Source organism: Humulus lupulus, chromosome 2, assembly GCF_963169125.1.
Source record: "Humulus lupulus chromosome 2, drHumLupu1.1, whole genome shotgun sequence".
Lineage (NCBI taxonomy): Eukaryota > Viridiplantae > Streptophyta > Magnoliopsida > Rosales > Cannabaceae > Humulus > Humulus lupulus.
In genome coordinates, this window is record NC_084794.1 from 286,362,857 (window position 1) to 286,386,314 (window position 23,458).

Sequence of the window (23,458 nt, forward strand, 5' to 3'; positions counted from 1 at the left end):
ATATAAAACTATAATTCATTCAATTATAAAAATATATATTTTTAAAAAGATAGTGAACCAATTTTTATTAAAATTATATACAATGTTTACAATTTTAAAACTAAGCAAACGTGCATTGTACGTTGCTTTTACCTAGTATTTATATAAACGATGCATGTATACGTTAGAATATATCTATATGAATTTTGAACTGACAGAGATAAAAGGTGAATGGAAATGCGTGGGACTGTGGTAGAATTGAAGAAGGTTGTGTCAAAGATATCAACCACAATGACAAAAAAAGTTGGATAACCGTAATAATGTAATTATTTCGAATTACCGTAAAAATCAATTTTTTTTTTAAATCACCGTGATATACGTAATTTTCCCTATTTCTTTTTTAAATATGCCAAACTATTTGCCAGGTTGCTATCTATAAAAAGGTTTCTTTTTTAAATAGTCTACGTTTAATTACGAAGTCTCTTTATATATATATAAAGATATAGATATAGATACAGTAAAGCCTATTCTCAAAGTTATAAATTAAAGAGAGAAAGAGAGAAAAAAGAAAAAAATCTCATCTGAATAGTATAAATACATAATGTCTATGGCTGATCAAGAAGAATGTATAGATGATTATACAGAAGATGGTAGTGTGGATCTTAAAGGAAACCCTGTTCTTAGATCCAAACGAGGTGGATGGAGAGCTTGTTCCTTTGTTGTTGGTAATCTTTATTTCTTGATTTATATTTAAGGCTAATTATTATTAATTAGTTGTTGAAATGAGAATTAAAACTTGATTTTTTGATTTGCTCTGATTTGATCGAGCTAATGATATCTATAGAGAGTAGTTTTGGTCCTTCCAGATGAGCTGTTTTAATTAGTAGCTAGTAAAAGAGAGTTTATAATTATTGTTTTTAAGTCATATGATGATGTGCTAATTAATTCTTATGCATACATAATTTTATTATTCTTGATTTTGTTTTGTTTTGTTTAAATTAATGAAGTATACGAGGTGTTTGAAAGAATGGCGTATTTTGGGATACAGTCAAATCTGATTATGTATTTAACGAAGAAGCTCCATCAAGACACAGTGACGGCTTCAAACAACGTTACCAACTGGGTTGGAGCAGTTTGTCTGACTCCTATTTTGGGTGCTTACATTGCCGATGCTCACCTCGGTCGCTACTGGACTTTCATTGATGCGTCTAGCATATATTTTGCGGTAACCATATTTTATATAATTATATTTTATATATTTCGCTTCCATTGATTCTTCTATAAGACTTCATTTTTTAACTTTTATTGGTGAGACTTTCATTATTTCTTGACCTGTGAATAGTTTTCGGGCGATTTTTTTTATGACCGTGTATATTGTAGCTATTTAGAGCATCCTGCAAATTTTCAGAAAATTCTGAATAGTTTACAGTACCGAAAACTATATTTAAACATGTTGTTGCACTGACTATTTATTTTATGCGCGTGGAAATCAACATGTTTGAACCAAGTTTTTGGTACTGTAAACTATTCAGAATTTTCTGAAAATTTGCAGGATGCTCTAAACAAATACAATATACACGATCATAAAAAAAATTATGCTGAAAACTGATCACGGGTCGAGAACACTGGAGAGCCCTACCGGTAAGACTTAAATTAAAAAGGCATGTATAAGAATTATCATATATATATATATATATGTTTTTTTTCAAATAATATTCATAATCTACAAATTTATTATCTAAAATTTTACTGCGTGAATTAGCTCCGCCCATGTATATATATGCGGTTCATCTCTATAAAAAATATCTCCATTTTCATTAAACCGAGTTTAAATTAGTGAAAATGATCAATTTTTTTTTTAAAGTAATTTTGTACTTTGGTTTACTTTTAATCATTTTTTGCAAAATGATTTCTGTCTAAAATTCAACCATCTGCCCAACTTTTCTAAAATTTTCGATTAGCACTCTAAATTATGAGAGATCATTTTGCAAAGAATTATTAAAACTAGATTGAAATGTAAAATGACTTTAAAAAATAGACAATTTTGCTAATAGACCCTTATTATACAAGTAAGGAGAAATTTTATGTAGCATGCATAGATAGTTGGCTATGCTTCTTCTTAAGATAAGCAAAACGTTTACAACTCATTATTTATTGGGTACCTTATAGATATTTATAAGTACAACTAATTAGCAAAATATATACTAATTTACAAAAAAATAAATCAATTAAAAAACTGAAGAGTATCATAATTTACAAGTAGTGGAAAAAAATAGCAATTATTAATGTATATACAAATTTTCATTATATCACAAAACAAAATAATGATGACAGCATTATCGTTTTAACTAAAAATGATGTGGTGACTAAAAATAAGATATTTTGTAATAGTGTGATAATCTTTTAAATACTAATTTATATATTGTAGTATTTTTGGAAAATATAAAACATGTCGGCACTAGTAAAAAAAAAGTGTCACGCCACTATGGTCATTGATGGTCACTTAAAAGCAAGTTTATTACTTTTTGTAACTCTGTTGGTTACTATTGGTAACCTAGAGTAGTAATTTGTAAACATATTATTAAAAATAGAAAAATTAGTGAAAATGACCTATTTTTTGAAGTGATTTTGCATTTTGACCTACTTTTAATAGTATTTTACAAAATAACTTCTGTCTAAAATTTGACTAACTATCTAAATTTTTTGATCAACTGTCTAAATTTTTTAATATTTGTCAACATACTATATAGAAATTGTCACAAGAAAAAAGATATAAAATATATATTGAAAATCACGAACTCTCTTTTGTATATTCTGTAGTCCATGAATTATATCTTTCTTTCTGAAGTCCATATTGAATGTTAATTTCGAAATATAAAAAAAATTCTTTATATGCATTCGAATTCAAAATCCTTAATTTCTCAAAGAGAGATGCAAAAAGTTGGCAATTTAAAAATATATATGTATATTTATATACTCTTATTACTAGTTTTTGCATTTTTTTTGTTTGGCGTTATGCAAACATCTACTTTATTTTAGTTTCATAAATTATTCAATCAATTTAAAAAGTTTGTTAATTCAAAAGTTGTCACAGTAGTTTGTGGTTAATTAAGTTGGATTGAATTAATAAAATTTGTTCACTAAAAAAAATTAAATTGATAGGGAATGGTCATGTTGACTTCATCAGTTTCACTTCCTTCGCTAAAACCACCTTCTTGCATTGATCCCAACCTGAACAACTGCAAGAAGGTCTCTACCTTACAACTAGCGGTGTTTTATGGCTCGCTCTATACCCTAGCCCTTGGAACTGGCGGCACGGAACCAAACATTTCGGCGATTGGCACCGACCAATTCGACGATTTCCAACTAAAGGAGAAGAAGCAAAAGATTTCCTTCTTCAATTGGTGGATGTTTAGCATTTTCTTTGGTATACTTTTTGCGAACACAGTTGTTGTTTGGTTACAAGATAATGTTGGTTGGACACTTGGATTTGCTCTCCCAACTCTTGGGCTCGCTATTTCTATTGTCATTTTCTTGGCTGGGTCACCATTCTATAGACACAAAATGCCAACAGGGAGCCCTTTTGTAGGAATGGCCCAAGTTATTTTTGCTGCCATGAGCAATTGGAAGGTACCTCTTCCTCATGATCCTAATGACCTTTATGAGCTTGATTCGGAAGTGTATGAGAAGAAGGGATGTTATAGAATTGATCCCACAGCAACCTTAAGGTTAGAATCTCTCTTTTATATAACAAGTAACAAGTGTGTTAGTGGGAAAATTCTTGGTTTTAACGATTTTTTATTTTTCCTGTTAATTTTAATGAAATATTTTTATATTTAACAGAATAAAATAAATTATAATATGATATATTTTTAGATATTTTACAATAATAATTATTTAAAAATAATAAAATTATATATTTAATAACTTAAATAAAATTTAATTAAATTTAAAATTAATATTATATTAAACATTTAATATATAATCTTTTGTTGTCACTGCCAAATCCAAAAACTAGAACAAACATAAACGTGAACAAAAATAAATTAATCAAAATAGAATATTTTTAAGATATTTTATGATAATTTAAATAATTAAATCATATTTATTTAAAAATAATAAAGGCATACATATTACTTTTTTATCTTATAAATTTGTGTGATAGTTTATTTTTTATCAAGTGATTGTAGCTTTTTTTTTTTTAACAAATTTACTAAATGACATTGTGAGATACATTAAAAGCTAAAAATAGTTTATGTATACTGCTGTCTACACTATGACTTTAATTTCTATTATTAATTTCTTTTTAAATATTATTATATTTTATATATATGTCATGTAGTTATATAAATATATATATATATATCAACGTTGTATTTAGATTTCATATATATTGAGATTATATATATAAATATTTTTATATACTATATAATTATAATTCATTCTATTATATTTATATATATATTTATAAAAAAAAATAGTCAACTAGTTATTATTAAATTATAGTAAATGTTTACAACATTAAAATTAAAAAAATGTGGTGTGTCTGTGTATATATATATATATAATTTATTACAGTTACATATATAATTTATTTGTTACATTGTCCAATGACACTACTTTAAAAGAGAGCTTTCTACGCACGTTGACTTCCTAATGACAATTTTTTTTTGGCTCTTGTATCATGTTAAGATTGATAAAATTTACCTAAAAATCAATTGGCAATTGGCTGTTATAAGTGTGTTAATATTTTTATATTACTCCTATTTATATTTCTCAAAAGTAATATTTTTATATTTACTCCTATTTATATTTCTCAAAAGAATTTATATTTACTATTTATATTTATTATTGATAATTAAATTAACTGTTGGCACTACAAAAGACTAGGGCTATATCGAGAACGAAAGTCGTCGGCAGAAGTCCAGATGTTCTCGGTATAGCCTCTACCGAGAACATAGAGAACATGTTCTCGGTAAAAAGTTCTCGGTACAACCTCATCGGTAGACTTCAACTTCTACTGAGGACATTAAATATGTCCTTGGTATAGCCTATACAGAGGACAAATGTCATCAGTATACAGTGGACAATGTCGTCGGTGGAGTCTGTCCAATTTTGGTCATTTGCTAGGGCTATATCGATGACATTGTCATCGGTATAGACTGAACTGAGATTTTTTTAGTGGTGCATTATTTATTTATTGATTTAATTTGAATTAAAACTAAAACAATATATTAAAATTAAAATACTTATATTAAACATTTAAATAAAAATATAGTGGTACGTTTGATCAATCAAAATAAAGAGTTGTCCTAAATATGATACTATAATAGTCTATAAAAATAAAACTCATACATAAGTCCTCCTACTGACTCGGTCCTCCAACATCGGAATCATCAGGTGGTGGTGGGGCACATTGAGATCCCGGGGTGATACATTGAGTCCGGATGTGCTTCTCTAATTGTCGAAGACACTCTCTCATCTCAACAATCTCTTCATCTCTAGTTTGTAGATGATCAATAGTAAATGGAGCTTGGGCCCTTATGTTAAGGATACGACCATATCATTTTAGGTGGCCAAGTCATTTTGCGAAGATAGTTTGTAATAAGGACAAGTCGTCATGTTCAGGCGTACTTGAAACTGGTGTGAAACTCTCAGTACCAGTTGATTGTGTTTGTTGTGTATCATCCTATGATACAATATATAATGTTTAAATAATTAAAAATTTGAAAAATGTTTAAAAAACTTAACATACCCAGGTTTTCTCGGTTGTTTCTGTCACCCACCTTGGCCTACTTTATGGTGTGTATCCATCTAGGTATTAGGAATTGGCTCAAGTTTCCCAGTTTCTAAATTACACTGCCACGTACATATATTTTTTAAAAAAAAATAATTAAACGTAAATAAGAAAAACAAACTTAAAAAAAATCAATTAACTCACTATTTTGTAGCGCAACACTGGGATGGACCGAGAACCTCCATACCTGAGCTCTTTTAGTTTCTTCCTATTTTTATTTATTAATAATTACTCTTATCATATGTGAGTTAAATACAAAATTTAGTAAATTTAAAAAATATTTAGATTAGAATAATAATTATTTTATTAGTTTAGACTTACCTTTTTTCTTCTAAATTAAAGTATTTTATTATTTTAAATTAATTATATAATTATTAATGATTAGTTTTATAATTAATTTTTAACATTAAAATGTTCACTAATATTTATGAATTTTAGTTTCATCATAATTAACAAAATTATAAATGTATATTTTATTGAAAAATCATTTTATTAAATTTTTTAGTAGAAATCGTAAATCCATATAAAAAATTGGCAGCACAACGACTATATTTCAATCTTTCCCAAAAATAAAAAACCTGCAAACAACATGCAAAAAACACCCAGAACAAACAATAGAACATTGCAAACACATTTTTATAATTAAAAGTCAAATTACATACAAAAATATCTTAAAGCTAGCGTATTAAATCTAATTGCAAAAATAAACTATTAAATTATAATTTTTCATACTAATTTAGCTAAAAATATAAAACTAACTAAAATTAATTAACTTAAAAGTAATCTAAAATACAATTTATAGGTTCTATAATCTACATAATTTAATTTTTTTTATATAGTTTTTACTAAACCAACAAACAATTCATTTTAATAAAAAAATAGTAATTAACCATTTAATAATTTTCTAATCCCTAATCTCATTTTCGCTAATAAAACATTTTAAAAATCTAATTATAAAAACATTCACTCCCTAATATTTATTTATTTTATATTAAATAACTTAAAAAAAAATAATGACACCCTAATGTAATAACAGATTTTAATCAAAACTAACGTTTATTTATTTATATAAAAAAAGAACGAAATCCTAATATCTATACAGAAAAGAAAGTTTACTGGACTATATATATATATATATATAAACTAATAAAATTGGACAAATCTGAAAAATTAGAAACAACTTACCCTTGAACCTTGAAATAGCTTGTAAACTTGAAATCGTCCACTTAACCAGATAAAATCACACCAAAAAAAAAAAAATCCCCAAAATGAAAATGGGTTAGAAAATTATACACAAATATATATAAGTTAGAGAAATAGAAATTACCTTCACAAATAGAGAAGAAAAGTGAGAGACTTAGCACCTGGAAGTAGGATTTTAGTGTGAGAGAGAGAGAGAGAGAGAGAGAGAGAGAGAGAGAGAGAGAGAGAGAGAGAGAGAGAGAGAGAGATCTGTCGAGAATGAGGGAAATGGGAAGAAGAAGGGGTCGGTTCATTAGGTATATGTTAAGACCCTTTGTTGATCAGGTGACACCCAGATTTGAACTGGGGAAAAAGGATTTGCAGTCCCCCTCCTCACCACTCTGCCATGCTGCCAAAATGATACAAAATAGATGACAAATTTTTTTTTTTGTACTTGTATTTTGAATCTCGTTTTCTTTTATCCCTTTCTTAAAAGAAATCACTCCTTTTTTGTTTGGATTGGATTAACCCCTTCGATTGATTGTATATTATCTTAAAATATCTAATATCTAAACACTTCTTTTCAGCTTATATTGAAAAACCACATCTGGGTTTTCTGCCATAAAAGCAAAAAGTTTTCGGTATATAAACTTAATATTTTCCCAGCCTGCGAATGATTCTTGCCTATGCGAAAATACATATACTGATGACATGTTCTAGGTATTGTGTCATGAGTTCTACATGCTTTTTTTTTGTAGTGTGGTGATGTGCCATTTAATTATGCAAGTAATATGAGGTGTTTCATTATACATATATAGACATAATTAAGGCTATGTTTGGTAACAACAATTTATTTATTGGATTGTTGCTATTTGACACTTTAAGGTATCTAACACCACATGAAAGTATCACTTTGTGGTTGGTTAGTAACACTCAATAATAAAAGTAAAATATGTAAGACCTGATATTAGATTACACCAATAACAATATGTTACTTTCTTGTGGTGTTGGGCAACAGTGATCTCATATAGCAATTATCTATTTATTTAGATTCAAGTGAAAGGTATGATGAAAAATTAAAAAGCAAGTGAAGAGGTCGTTTCATAAGTCAAAAGTATGAGTTTGGGGCCAATATTTTCAATTATAAGAGAAAGTTTGAAATATACATATGGTGATTCACTTGTTAAGTTTTATTTTAAGACATTACTTTAATGTTATTATGCATATAAACACATATATATAATTCATGAATATGGGATATGGGAATGCATGCAGGTTCCTTAGCAAAGCTTCAATAAAAATAAACTCAACAAGCCCATGGAAACTATGTTCAGTGACTAAAGTGGAAGAAACAAAACAAATGATACGGATGCTACCAATATTGGTATCAACTTTCGTTCCAAGTATCATACTTGCTCAAGTCAACACCCTGTTCATCAAGCAAGGAACCACTCTACAAAGAGGCATAGGCAACTTCGAAATCCCACCAGCAAGTCTCAGTGCATTCGTAATTCTAACTTTGCTCATCAGTGTAGTCCTCTACGATTGGTTCTTTGTAAAATTCATCCAAAAATGGACCAAAAACCCTAGAGGAATCACATTCCTCCAGAGAATGGGAATCAGAATGATCTTTCACATCATAGTTATGTTTGTAGCTTTTCTTACTGAGACACACAGGCTTAGTGTTGCAAGAGAACATGGACTTATCAAGAAGGGAGGACAAGTTCCGCTCTCCATATTCATTTTGCTTCCCCAATTTATTTTTATGGGCATCGCCGGTGCCTTCTTGGAGGTAGCAAAGATCGATTTCTTCTATGATCAAGCACCAGAGAATATGAAGAGTCTTGGAAGTTCTTATAACATGACTACTATAGCAGTTGGAAGCTTTCTTAGTAGTTTTCTTCTTTCCACAGTTTCTGATATTACCAAGAGGCGGAATGGTCATGGATGGATTCTCAACAACCTAAATGATTCACATCTAGATTATTACTATGCTTTTTTGGCCTTGTTGAGCTTTGTTAACTTCATTATCTTCTTATTTATTTCTAAGTATTATGTGTATAGGGCTGAAGTGTCGGATTCCATTTATGTACTTACAGAAGAACTAAAAAGGGCTAATGGAGGTACACCACCAAATCAACATTAAACGGTCTACAATCAATTAACTAAACTCAGCTATTGTGTTGTATACTAGTGTACTAATTTTTGTCAAAACCACAAAAATATTACTGACTAAAAAAGTCAACCTATGTATACATGTATTGTGGAGTAATTTTCACAACTTTTCATTTGTTTATAACAAACTTAACAACTATTATGTAGTTGTCTTGGTTGTTTCATTTGTGTGAGGAATTCATTTTAGAAAGTTAAGAGAGAGATTTTTATATGTGAGGAGAGAGTTTCTTCTGAGTGTTTGAGAGTTCTTGGAGTATTGTGTGAGAGTTAAGGTATATGGTTCAAGAGAAGTCTTGGTTGGGTTTTGTACTTAAGAAATAGTTGCTCAAAGAAGAGTTGGGATCTGTGTGGTTAGGCTTGTACTATGATCTTTTGTACTCAACACCATAAAAAATGATGCTTTTTCGATGCAAAATCGATGGTATTTCGATGCTTTTGCGATGCAATCATGAAAACTTGATTTTTGGCCAAAACTATGCTTTTTCGATGCAAAATCGATGATGTTTCGATGCTCTTGCGATGCAATTATGAAACTTGATTTTAGGCCAAAATGATGTTTTTTTTTATACAAAATCGATGCAAAATTAGTGGTGTTTTGATGCTTTTGCTATGCAATCATGAAAATTTGATTTTTGGCCAAAATGATGCTTTTTCAATGCAAAATCGATGGTATTTTGATATTTTTGTAATGCAATTATGAAAACTTGTTTTTTTTTTGCCAAAACGATATTTTTTCGTTGCAAAATCGATGCTTTTTCGATGCAAAATCAATGGTGTTTCGATGCGTTTGTGATGCAATCATCAAAACTTGCTTTTTGGCCAAAACGATACTTTTTCGATGCAATTTTGATGCTTTGCACTGAAATTTGACAAAAACTTATGATGTTCATATTTTTTCACTCAAATATCTGTTTCAGATAATTTTTTTTTAATTTTGGTATATTTTCAAGATCTACAATATTAGAACTAGAGAGAGAAAGAGAGAGAGAGAGAGAGAGAGAGAGAGAGAGAGAGAGAGAGAGAGAGAGAGTTCAGACTAAGAGAGAGAGGGAGTGTTTGAATGTCAGGAGTATTTTTGTTCAAAATATGGTAATAACACATTAGTATGAGGAATCTTTATGTTGGCATATAAAAAAATTTCACTATGTTATTATGCATAGAACATGAAATTTCCCTTTCTCAATTTCCATCCAAAGGAGAAGTAAGAAAAGATTTCCTTATTCAATTATTGGTGGATGTAGCATCTTCTTTGGTATACTTTTTGCAAACACAGCCCTTATTTGGTTATAAGATAATGTTGGTTGGACACTTGGATATGCTCTCCCAACTCTTGGGCTCGCTAATTCTATTGCCATTTTCTTGGCCGAGAGACCATTCTATAGACACAAAATGCCAACACAGGGAGCCCTTTTTTAGAAATGGCCCAAGTTATTTTTGCTGCCATGAGGAATTGCAAGGTACCCTCTTCCTCATGATCCTAATGGCCTTTTTGAGCTTGATTCGGAAGTGTACGAGAAGAAGGGAATTTGTAGAATTGATTTCACAACAATCTTAAGGTTAGTTTATTTTAAGTTTCTTTTAGCTTCTTGGATTAAACAAACACTTTTGAGAGCGTACGAGTAAAAAATAATTTAAAAAGTCTTTTTTTGAGAAGTTAGAAGTCCTAGTTTTTTTCAAAAGATACTTTTGATGAGCTATTTTCTATATTAGAAAAAATTTATTATTCCTAATTTACTCACAAAAGATCATTTTTAATTAATATGTAAATACTTTAAAAAGAACTTTTCATGAAATAAAGATCTTTATATAATAATTATCCAAACAAAAGCATAAGCAAAAACATAAGTTTTGCCAAAGGGGGACTACTTAATAAAAGAGCATTCTACGTTGACTTTCTCATGACAAATATTTTAGCTCCTATATCTCTTGTTAAATTTGTAAGGACCAATATTTTGGGTTTGACAAATTAGGTCCAGTCGCGTCAGGAATGGTCTTTTGTTATGTCTGGAGTTTATTCGTTTTTAGTTAGTGTCCACGTCAGCATGTGTGTAAAGCAAGGTTGTTAGTGAGTAACAACTGTTAGTTGGTTCTGGGTTATACCTAATTGCAGCCAAGGATATATATTGGCCTGGTTAATTAGTTATAACTAACTCTCTTTGATCGATAGATTGGATTGTGTGTTTTTGGATTTTCCTTTCTTTTTCTTCTATTGATTTTTGCATATTTTGGCAAGAAACTCCATTGAAGATGGTTGAAGGTTTCTGTGCAAGCTCTGGAATCAAGCCGTGATTGCTGAAGGAGTTCAGCTGGGTCTTGATGCTATAGATCCGAAGGTTTTCGGATTTGAGATATTGTTGAAGGGAGTTCAACATTGAAGCAAGGGGATCTTGCATCAATAACCAAGGGATTTGGTTGTTTAGGGTAAAAAGCTTCACTGTATTTTGAGATAGATTGTATAGTTTTACATATTGATTCTTGAATTGGTTAATGTAAAATTACTTCTGAATATAGTGAGAGTTATTACCCTGGTTCAGGGAACCCAAGCACTAGTCGGCTGGAATGAGTTTTCAGTGCAGACGAAGCTTGTAATTTCGTGTGTCAACTCTTATGATTGTGTTGTTAATGTTCAAGCATAAATCAAGATAAAACCTAGATGAATGAATATTGTAAAACTGGAAAGATAGGCTAAAACTTAGGTTTTTCAATTGATATCAGAGCCAGGTTGTTTGTTCTAATTGTTTTTGTAATGCCCCGGATTCCATAATGTGGTTTAGCGGCTGGATTTGTAGGCCGGGAGGTAATTACATCATTTAATGTGTTTATGCATGTTTATGAGAATTATATTATAATATAATGTTAATTGTATGCATGTCGATGTTATATGTTGAGACCACATTATGATGTGGGTTTGTTCGAGCTGTTCGACATGAGACGATCGTAGAATATTGATTAGCGGTTTAGTCACAACAGGTTTAAGTGTCGGGACTTGGATTGAGTCTCGGGGTGATTTTGAGGGTTAGAGCGTTACCGGGAGACAAAGGGTAACGGGATGTGAATTATAGGTATTTGAGAACATTGAGAATAGTAGGAATTGGAGAGCGTTAATTATGATTAACAAATTAGGAGGAAAGTACCAAAAATGCCCTCGGGAGCCTTTAGAAAGTATTGATTGACCTAGGGGTAAAATGGACATTTCACCTCTAGGATAGAGATAACACTTGGTGACTGAAGAAAGTGATGGAAAACAGAGTATACTTTAGAGTTCTCCCGTACCTTCTTCTCCTCACTGTTCTTTGTGGTTTTTGAACTAATTTTGAGGATTCAAGCTTGGGAAGCAAGCCTTGGGAGTTTGGGAGTGTGTTCCACCATTGAAGACCATCATAAGCCAAGCTTTGGGTAAGTTTCTAACCATGGTTTTCTCTGGTTTGCTCTGTTTTGGTTTTGTTTTGCAGCTGAGTTTACTAGGGTGAATTCATGGTTTTTGTTGGGAGTTTTGGCTAGGGTTCCCATGCTTGTGATGTTTGGGGTGTGTTAGGATGGTTTTTGGGTTTATTTGGCATCAAGTATAGGCTTTGGAAGCTTGGGAATCGAGTTAGAATCAAAGAAGTTGAAGAAGGTCGGTTCAGGGGTGTTTGGGCCTGGAGGTAGCGCTACAGCGCCCACCCTAGGGTGCTATAGCGCTCCTCAGGAGGCTTTCTGGCGCTTGGGAGGTTCTGAGTAGAGCGCTGTGGCGCTAGGGGTTGAGCGCTGTAGCGCTACCCTGTTCCTTCCAAACCCCGTTTTGAGTGTTTTTAAGGGTTTTTGACTTGGGGTTTTAATCCTTAAGGCCCGGGATCGAATCTACTCGCCGTGTGGGCATGTTTCGAGGTCCCGAGGGTGGTGCCTAGGTTAAGACCCTATTATTGTGGATTCTCATTAATGGAGGTTATAATTGGTTGTGATTAGGTAACCGCTAAGGAACTAAAAGACTGATCGTTCTCAGGGGTTGTCTTCATCATACTTCTCGCTCGAACTTGAGGTAAGAAAACAGTGTATGGATACAGTTGCACCCTGTACAGGTATATGACATGCATGGTTTGATATTGAGGCATGTTGGTTGATATATGTGAACGTGGATTGCATATTAAATGCTAATGAATGTTGATTACCTGTTTAAGACACTGACTAGCCAGGGACTGACTCTAAAGTCGACGATCACGCATTGAATGGCTCTATGGCATTAATGCGGGACCGACCCTAAGGTCGAAGAACTTAAAAGCGCTTGCCTGGTCTACGACCAGGTGACTATAGCCAAGGTATATGACCCCGGTGACCGTTTGCCACGTGGCTAAGGGACGTTGTCCATAGTTTCGACTCTAGAGTCATGAGGAGGGTTATGTTGGTGACCAATCACCATGCACCTGTCCTGAACAAGCTTATGAAGGAAATCACCTATCAATTAATCCCTGGTGACCCTATCGTCACAAGGAAAGAGGGAGCGATGCTCATTATTGTGACTTTTGGCTATTGTCACCTATTTGTTGGACTGATAGTCCTGAATGGTTATTATGATCGTTGTTGATATTACATCATGTTTTATTATGTTTTCTTGCTGGGCCTTGGCTCATGGGTGCTATGTGGTGCAGGTAAAGGAAAGGAAAAGCTTGGCCAGCCTTGAGTGGAGAGCTTGGGCGATGTGATGTACATACAGGGCCGCTTGACCGCTACGGTCAAGGAGTTCTCAGAGGGACTAGGGGTTTACCCTATTTTTTTTGCCACTTAGGCCGGCGGAGTTTGTAAATTTGGAACTGTAGCGACTCTTTTGTACTACGAACTACTTGTAAACATTTTGAAAGGCTCATGAGCAGTTTATTTACTTAATGAAAAGTACCCTTTCCTTTTTACTGGTTTTACACCTTAACCTGATAACAACACTTAGATCACATTTTTAACCAAAGGACTCGGGTAGCGGGTCAAATTTCTGGTTCACCGTTCACCGTAACTGTTCTGGGGTAACCAAGGCGTTACAACTTGGTATCAGAGCAATGCCAAGATTAGGGTTCCTGTAGACTGGCTGGGTATGTACACACATCACCGAAGTCAAGCTCGACTCATGGTTTGGTAACTATCTAAGTGGTTACATGTATAATTGCTTAAATGTGATATATATGCTTTACCTGTGTATATGAGATATTATGTTGAGCTTGTGCCCTGAGATATTATATCTTCAGCAAATGTGTATTGATTAGTACTGAGATTGCTGGCGCCTGCTTATTAGTATGGTTGTTTATAAGTTATTATGTGATACATGCTGAGTGCTGAGTGCCATAAACATGTATTTGCTTGTGACTACTGAGTGACTGTGGAATGTGATAGTTGTCTGTTGTTCTTGGACCGTGAGGCGGCAAGAGGTTTAGTTATTACTACCTGACTGGCCGTATTGATTATTGTTTCAGTAAGGTATCAGTGACAGAATGAACTCAGGACAGACAGACATGTCAGCTGGCCAGAGTGATCCAGGCCAGAATAATAACAGTCAGGGTCAAGAGAATGACCAATCTCAGATTCCACAGCCAGCACCTGCAAACTGGCAACAATTGTTTGATGATTTGCAGGCTATAGTGTTAAAACAGGGAGAGGAGCTTCGTCTCCTAAGACAGCAGCAAGTGCCTGTAGTTGCCAATGTTGCAGAGGCACCTTCTGTGTCGGTGCCTGTTACTAGGCCACTGCCTGGGGTTGAAAACAGATTGGAACCTCTTTATGAGCGGTTCAGGAAACAGCAACCTCCTGTGTTTGAAGGCAGTGCCGATCCTACCAAAGCTGAACAATGGATGAGAATGATTACCACTGTTCTGGATTTTATGAAGGTAGTTGGCACTGAGAGGGTGGCCTGTGCTGCCTATATGTTTCGGGAAGATGCCCGGATTTGGTGGGAAGTGGTTGGCCAGACCAAGGATGTTAATCTCTTGAGCTGGGAGGAATTTCAAACCTTGTTCAATGAAAAGTACTATAATGACGCCATTAGAGCGGCGAAGGCTGATGAATTTATGAGGCTACTTCAGGGAAACTTATCGGTAACCGAGTATGCCTTAAGGTTTGACCGTTTGGCAAAGTTTGCCAAGGAGTTGGTGCCCACTGATGGGACCAGGAGAAAGCGTTTCTTACAGGGGCTACAACCCAGGTTAGCCTGAGATGTGTGCATCACCACAGTGGCATGAGTGACTACTTATGCACAGGTGGTGGAGAAGGCGCTTACAGCTGAAACTGCAGAGATTAAGATCTGGCGTGACAATGCAGTCAGAAGGGATTTCAGGAGGCCAGGTCCTCCATTTGTGGGTTCTGGTAGGGGTGTTGGCCCCAGTGATCAGAAGAGGAAGGTTCCTGATACCTTCCCAGTTCCAGGTCCTGACAGGAGACCTCGTGGCAGTACAACAGGTCGTCCTGGGGGCAGTGAAGCCTGGAGATCTTATCCCGAGTGTCCTAGATGCAAGAGGCATCACTTGGGAGAGTGTAAGGCAAGGGCCTGCTTCTCTTGTGGAGCAGTGGGTCATCTGAAGAAGGATTGCCCTAAGGCAAGAAAGGAAGAGCCCAGGAAGGCAGACAGCTCGGCCCCAGCGCAAGTGTTTGCTTTGACTCACGCAGAAGCTGAGGCTTCGCCCTTAGTTGTTACAGGTCAACTTCTTAGTGCAGGAACTGCTTATAATGTCTTGATTGATTCTGGTGCTACACATTCCTTTGTTGCTAGTAGTGTTATTGATAGATTGTGTAGACCTTGTGATTTCTATGCTGTGGGGTTTGGTACTTTGTTACCCACTGGGGAGTTGGTTGTATCCCGGAGATGGGTCAGATCTTTGCCAGTGATGGTGGAGGGTAGAGAGTTGTCAGTGGATTTGATAGAGTTGGTTATGACTAACTTCGATATGATACTAGGTATGGATTGGTTAGCCAAGTATGGGGCAACCATTGACTGCAGAAGGAAGATGGTCACCTTCGAGCCTGAAGGTGAGGATCCTTTTGTATTTGTTGGTGCTGTGCATGGACCCCGTATTCCTATGATTTCTGCATTGAGGGCTAGGGATTTACTGCAAGGGGGTTGCATTGGATTCTTAGCCAGTGTGGTTGACACCACTCAGGTCGTGCCAGTGGGACCAGAGGATACCAGACTTGTGTGTGAGTTTCTGGATGTGTTTCCAGAGGATTTGTCAGGGTTACCTCCATGCAGAGAGATTGAGTTTGTTATAGAACTGGCCCCAGGGACGGAGCCAGTGTCTAGAGCACCATACAGAATGGCCCCAGCTGAGTTGAAATAATTAAAGGTACAGTTGCAAGAGCTGTTGGACTTGGGTTTTATCAGACCTAGCTTTTCACCTTGGGGTGCGCCAGTTCTGTTTGTAAAGAAGAAAGATGGTTCTTTAAGGATGTGTATAGATTACCGAGAACTGAATAAGCTAACAATTAAGAACCGGTATCCTTTGCCAAGAATAGACGATCTGTTTGATCAATTGCAGGGTAAGACGGTATTCTCTAAGATCGACCTTCGTTCTGGTTATCATCAGTTGAGGGTTAAGGAGACATACCGAAGACTGCTTTTCATACTAGGTATGGGCATTATGAGTTTTTGGTTATGTCATTTGGGTTAACTAATGCCCCTGCCGTTTTCATGGATATGATGAACAGAGTGTTCAAGGATTATTTGGACTAGTTTGTGATCGTCTTTATCGATGATATTCTGGTATACTCTCAGACTGAGTTGGAGCATGAGCATCATCTGAGGTTGGTTCTACAGAGATTGAGGGAACACAGGTTGTTTGCAAAGTTCAAGAAATGTGAATTCTGGTTGTCTCAGGTGTCCTTTCTTGGGCATATTGTCAGTAAGGAGGGGATTAAAGTAGATCTAGCAAAGATTGAAGCGGTCAGAGATTGGCCAAGGCCAAAGAATGCTTCTGAGGTTAGAAGTTTCCTTGGATTGGTAGGGTATTACAGGCGTTTTGTGGAAGGGTTCTCAAAGATTACTACTTCGTTGACTGAGCTGACACACAAGGGTCAGAAGTTTGTGTGGTCAGACAAGTGTGAGAACAACTTCCAGGAGTTGAAGTAGAGGTTGATTACAGCTCCAGTTCTGAGTCTTCCGACAGACCAAGAGAAGTTTGTGATATACTACGATGCTTCTCATTAGGGTTTGGGCTGTGTTTTGATGCAATCAGAGAGAGTTATAGCTTATGCTTCTCGTCAGCTGAAGGAGTACGAGAAGAGGTATCTTACTCATGACTTAGAGTTGGCAGCGGTGGTTTTTGCTTTAAAGATATGGAGGCACTATCTCTATGGAGAAAAGTGTGAGATTTATACTGACCATAAGAGCCTGAAGTATTTCTTTACCCAAAAAGACTTGAACATGAGGCAAAGGCGTTGGCTGGAATTAGTAAAAGATTACGATTGTGAGATTCTGTATCACCCAGGGAAAGCCAACGTGGTAGCTGATGCCTTAAGCCGGAAGGGTCCGAGACAGATTCATGGTATTAGGTTGATAGCCAGAGAGTTAGCTGATGATATGACCAGAGCTGGTATAGAGTTATTGGTGGGCCAGTTGGCCAATATTACGCTACAGTCTACGCTGCTAGAGAGGATTAAAGAGGGTCAGTTGAGTGATCCACAGCTGATCAGGATTGGAGAGGATGTCTTGGCTGGAGCATCCAAGGACTATACAGTGTCTGATTTAGGGTTATTGAGATATAAGGGACGGATATGTGTTCCATTAGACACTGCATTGAGGCAAGAGATTCTGGATGAATCTCATACTACACCTTACTCTTTGCATCCAGGTACCACGAAGATGTATCAGGATGTGAGATCGTTGTACTGGTGGCCAGGGATGAAGAGGGATGTAGTAGAGTATGTGGCTAAGTGCTTGACTTGTCAGCAGGTCAAGGCTGAGCATCAGAGGCCGGCAGGGTTATTGCAGCCTCTGGATATCCCGGAATGGAAGTGGGAAGACATCACAATGGATTTTGTAGTGGGCTTGCCCAGGACTGTTGGTCAGCATGATTTTATTTGGGTGATAGTGGATCGCTATACCAAGTCAGCTCACTTTCTACCAGTGAGGACTACTTATACTGTTGACCAGTATGCATATCTCTATGTGAGAGAGATCGTGTGCCTCCATGGAGCTCCTAGGTCGATTGTGTCTGATCGGGACCCTACATTCATTTCCAAGTTCTGGAAGAGTTTACAGCAGGCCATGGGTACACAACTGAAGTTCAGTACAGCTTATCATCCTCAGACAGATGGGCAATCTGAGAGGACGATCCAGATATTAGAAGACATGCTGCGGGCATGTGTACTGGACTTTGGTGGATCATGGAGTAAGTATCTGCCTTTGATAGAGTTCTCCTATAATAACAGTTATCAGTCTACCATTGGAGTTGCACCTTATGAGATGCTATATGGTAGGAAGTGTAGATCTCCCATTCATTGGGATGAAACAGGTGAGAGGGGATACTTAGGTCCTGAGGCAGTTCAGAGGACCAATGAGGCTATTGATAAGATTAGAGCTCGGATGCTTACTTCTCAAAGTAGACAGAAGAGCTATGTGGATCCCAAACGTAGGAACGTGGAGTTCCAGGTAGGAGACTATGTCTTCCTCAAATTCTCGCCATGGAAAAGGGTGAGAAGGTTTGGGAAGAAAGGCAAGCTGAGTCCCAGGTTTGTAGGTCCATTTGAGATCATGGAGAGGATTGGTCAAGTGGCTTACAGGCTAGCTTTGCCTCCGGCGTTGTCGGCCGTGCATAACGTATTTTATGTTTCCGCTCTTCGGAGGTATGTATCTGATGAGAGTCATGTTTTGAGTTATGAGGATCTGGAGCTTGAGCCAGATCTCTCCTTTGAGGAGCAGCCTGTTCAGATACTTGATCAGAAAGATAAAGTCCTCAGGAACAAGACAATACCTTTGGTTAAGGTGTTGTGGAGGAGCAGCAAGGTCGAGGAGGCGACCTGGGAGCTGGAGTCTGATATGCGGAGTCAGTTTCCTGAGCTGTTCAGGTAAATTTCGAGGACGAAATTTCTGTAAGGAGGGGATAGTTGTAATGCCCCAGATTCCCTAATGTGGTTTAGCGGCTAGATTTGTAGGCCAGGAGGGTCATAACTGCTTAATTACATCATTTAATGTGTTTATGCATGTTTATGAGAATTATATTATAATATAATGTTAATTGTATGCATGTCGATGTTATATGTTGAGACCACATTATGATGTGGGTTTGTTCGAGCTGTTCGACATGAGACGATCGTAGAATATTGATTAGCGATTTAGTCACAACAGGTTTAAGTGTCGGGACTTGGATTGAGTCTCGGGGTGATTTTGAGGGTTAGAGCGTTACCGGGAGACAAAGGGTAACGGGATGTGAATTATAGGTATTTGAGAACATTGAGAATAGCAGGAATTGGAGAGCGTTAATTATGATTAACAAATTAGGAGGACAGTACCAAAAATGCCCTTGGGAGCCTTTAGAAAGTATTGATTGACCTAGGGGTAAAATGGACATTTCACCCCTAGGATAGATATAACACTTGGTGACTGAAGAAAGTGATGGAAAACAGAGTATACTTTAGAGTTCTCCCGTACCTTCTTCTCCTCACTGTTCTTTGTGGGTTTTGAACTAATTTTGAGGATTCAAGCTTGGGAAGCAAGCCTTGGGAGTTTGGGAGTGTGTTCCACCATTGAAGACCATCATAAGCCAAGCTTTGGGTAAGTTTCTAACCATGGTTTTCTCTGGTTTGCTCTGTTTTGGTTTTGTTTTGCAGCTGAGTTTACTAGGGTGAATTCATGGTTTTTGTTGGGAGTTTTGGCTAGGGTTCCCATGCTTGTGATGTTTGGGGTGTGTTAGGATGGTTTTTGGGTTTATTTGGCATCAAGAATAGGCTTTGGAAGCTTGGGAATCGAGTTAGAATCGAAGAAGTTGAAGAAGGTCGGTTCAGGGGTGTTTGGGCTTGGAGGTAGCGCTACAGCGCCCACCCTAGGGCGCTATAGCGCTCCTCAGGAGGCTTTCTGGCGCTTGGGAGGTTCTGAGTAGAGCGCTGTGGCGCTAGGGGTTGAGCGCTGTAGCGCTACCCTGTTCCTTCCAAACCCCGTTTTGAGTGTTTTTAAGGGTTTTTGACTTGGGGTTTTAATCCTTAAGGCCCGGGATCGAATCTACTCGCCGTGTGGGCATGTTTCGAGGTCCCGAGGGTGGTGCCTAGGTTAAGACCCTATTATTGTGGATTCTCATTAATGGAGGTTATAATTGGTTGTGATTAGGTAACCGCTAAGGAACTAAAAGACCGATCGTTCTCAGGGGTTGTCTTCATCATACTTCTCGCTCGAACTTGAGGTAAGAAAACAATGTATGGATACAGTTGCACCCTGTACAGGTATATGACATGCATGGTTTGATATTGAGGCATGTTGGTTGATATATGTGAACGTGGATTGCATATTAAATGCTAATGAATGTTGATTACCTGTTTAAGACACTGACTAGCCAGGGACTGACTCTAAAGTCGACGATCACGCATTGAATGGCTCTATGGCATTAATGCGGGACCGACCCTAAGGTCGAAGAACTTAAAAGCGCTTGCCTGGTCTACGACCAGGTGACTATAGCCAAGGTATATGACCCCGGTGACCGTTTGCCACGTGGCTAAGGGACGTTGTCCATAGTTTCGACTCTAGAGTCATGAGGAGGGTTATGTTGGTTACCAATCACCATGCACTTGTCCTAAACAAGCTTATGAAGGAAATCACCTATCAATTAATCCCTGGTGACCCTATCGTCACAAGGAAAGAGGGAGCGATGCTCATTATTGTGACTTTTGGCTATTGTCACCTATTTGTTGGACTGATAGTCCTGAATGGTTATTATGATCGTTGTTGATATTACATCATGTTTTATTATGTTTTCTTGCTGGGCCTTGGCTCATGGGTGCTATGTGGTGCAGGTAAAGGAAAGGAAAAGCTTGGCCAGCCTTGAGTGGAGAGCTTGGGCGATGTGATGTACATACAGGGCCGCTTGACCGCCACGGTCAAGGAGTTCTCAGAGGGACTAGGGGTTTACCCTATTTTTTTTGCCACTTAGGCCGGCGGAGTTTGTAAATTTGGAACTGTAGCGACTCTTTTGTACTACGAACTACTTGTAAACATTTTGAAAGGCTCATGAGCAGTTTATTTACTTAATGAAAAGTACCCTTTCCTTTTTACTGGTTTTACACCTTAACCTGATAACAACACTTAGATCACGTTTTTAACCAAAGGACTCGGGTAGCGGGTCAAATTTCCGGTTCACCGTAACTGTTCTGGGGTAACCAGGGCGTTATAGTTTTTCTTTCGATCCTCATATCTTTTGTATACTGAAATTGTTAATTGATTTGTCTTCGTGTAATTCACGATTCTTGTTTTCTGGGTTCTCCAGTTGACACTGACCCTCTCTGAGTTCCGACTCTGGGAGTATATTTTCTTTTGTTTTGTTTAATTGTTTGTATAGAATGGAGATGTTAAGAGAAGGAGGTTCCACATCTCGACCCCCAATGCTTGAAGGGGCAAATTATCCTTACTGGAAGACAAAAATGTGTGCATTCTTGAGAGCTGTTGATGAGCGGGTGTGGATGGCTGTTGAAGATGGATGGAAGTGTCCAACCTTTGTTGAAGATGAGGTTGTTAAGCTTAAACAAATGAGTCTATGGACTACAGAGGAGATGGAAAGGGCCAACTTTAATTCAAAGGCTATGCATGCTCTCTTTAATGCAGTTTCTACAAATCAACTGAAAGTTATAGCCAACTGTGAAATTGCCAAAGAAGCTTGGGAGAAACTGAGAATAAAAAAATGAAGGAACTGATGCTGTAAAGAAGTCCAGACTGAGATCTTTGGCAAAAGCCTTTGAAAATCTGTCTATGGAGGAGGAAGAAACTGTAGCGGAGTTCCACGCCAAATTGTGCGATATCTCGAATGATTTTTATGCACTTGGAAAGACTTACTCAAATGCAAAACTGGTTCGCAAGGTTCTTGGAGTTCTGCCTCGAAAGTTCATGTCAAAAGTTACCTCTATAGAAGAAATGAGAAATGTAGAGGAACTTGATCTTGATGAGTTAATTGGGTCATTGCAGAACTATGAAATGAGTCTCACACGGTGGAAGAAAGGAAAGAAGCAGAAAGATTCCGAGAAAGAAAAAACTGATAATAGTCTTGCATTTGTGCATAAGGAGGAAAATAAGTTGATCTCAGATGCATCTGAGGGATTCACTAATGAGACTTTTGCTTTGCTGACCAAGAATTATGCAAAATTCTTGAAAAGAAATTACAAGAAAAACTTTCCAGAAGGAAAAGAGAATGGTCCCAGAAGAAACTTTGGTGGAAATAATAAGCAAACCTAGTAGTTTGGTGACAAGAAAAACAGGGGAATACAGTGCCGAGAATGTGACGATTTCAAACATATTCAAGTTGAGTGTGCCAACACTCTTAAGAAGAAGAAAGCCTTAGCAGCTACCTGGAGTGATAGTGATGAAGAAAAGAGCTCCAGCTCAAGTGACAGGTCTGATGAAGAGAAACAGGTGGTGGCATTTGTGGCAAAGAATCATCAATCAATGTGTTAAGAGGAAGATGGAAACTCAAGCTCAACTGATGAGGACAGTGATGGGAGACAACATGCATATGAGGAGATGTTCGCTCAATGGGAGTATATGGCTAAACAAATCAAAGGTCTCACTTGTGCCAAACAACAACTTGAATCTGAGAAGGATGGGTTGGAGGACAGTTTTAAAAAGCTCACAAAACAGCTTGATGAGAAGGACAGTGAGATTTACAAACTGACTGCAGATTTAATAAGGGCTAGAGAATCTCTTGAGTTTATCCCTCCAGGAACTGCTGCAATTAACCACACCTTGCAATTACAAAAACCATATGGAGATCGAACATCCATTGGGTACAAAATGCTTTACAAGAAAGGGGGAAATTTGGGAATTAATGATCCTTCTTCGTCCAAGAACAATGAAGATAAGACTCATGATGACTCAATCCACAATACTTTCAGCCCTGGTTTCCCAGATTCCACTAAATAGACCAGTGTCTCATCTGGACCTATCAAATTGAGATTCGAAGGAAGGAAGACTGTCCTGGATGGTCAGGTTCAAAAGGAGAGATTTGTTCCCATTTTTCACTTTTGTAACAGAAGAGGACATATTAGACCCAGATGCTACAAGTTGCAGGCGTATTTGAAAGCTATGATCAATCGTCCAAATAGCTTTCAACAACTAAATCGATTTAATGGAAAGTTTTCATCTAGTGAGCAGAAACCAAAAACTGATCTTAGCACGAATGTTGG

The 23,458-nt window shown here is 36.6% G+C and overlaps 1 protein-coding gene across 1 annotated transcript; it reads left to right on the top strand.

The window, feature by feature from the left end:
• The first annotated feature begins 580 nt into the window (after positions 1–580).
• LOC133815630 (protein NRT1/ PTR FAMILY 5.2-like) lies at positions 581–21,967 on the top strand. The gene is made up of 6 exons (XM_062248447.1): positions 581–704; positions 987–1,204; positions 3,142–3,707; positions 8,234–9,047; positions 9,455–9,507; positions 21,625–21,967. The coding sequence occupies exons 1-6, from the start codon at positions 581–583 to the stop codon at positions 21,965–21,967; spliced, it is 2,118 nt and encodes a 705-aa protein (XP_062104431.1).
• The last annotated feature ends 1,491 nt before the right edge of the window (positions 21,968–23,458 follow it).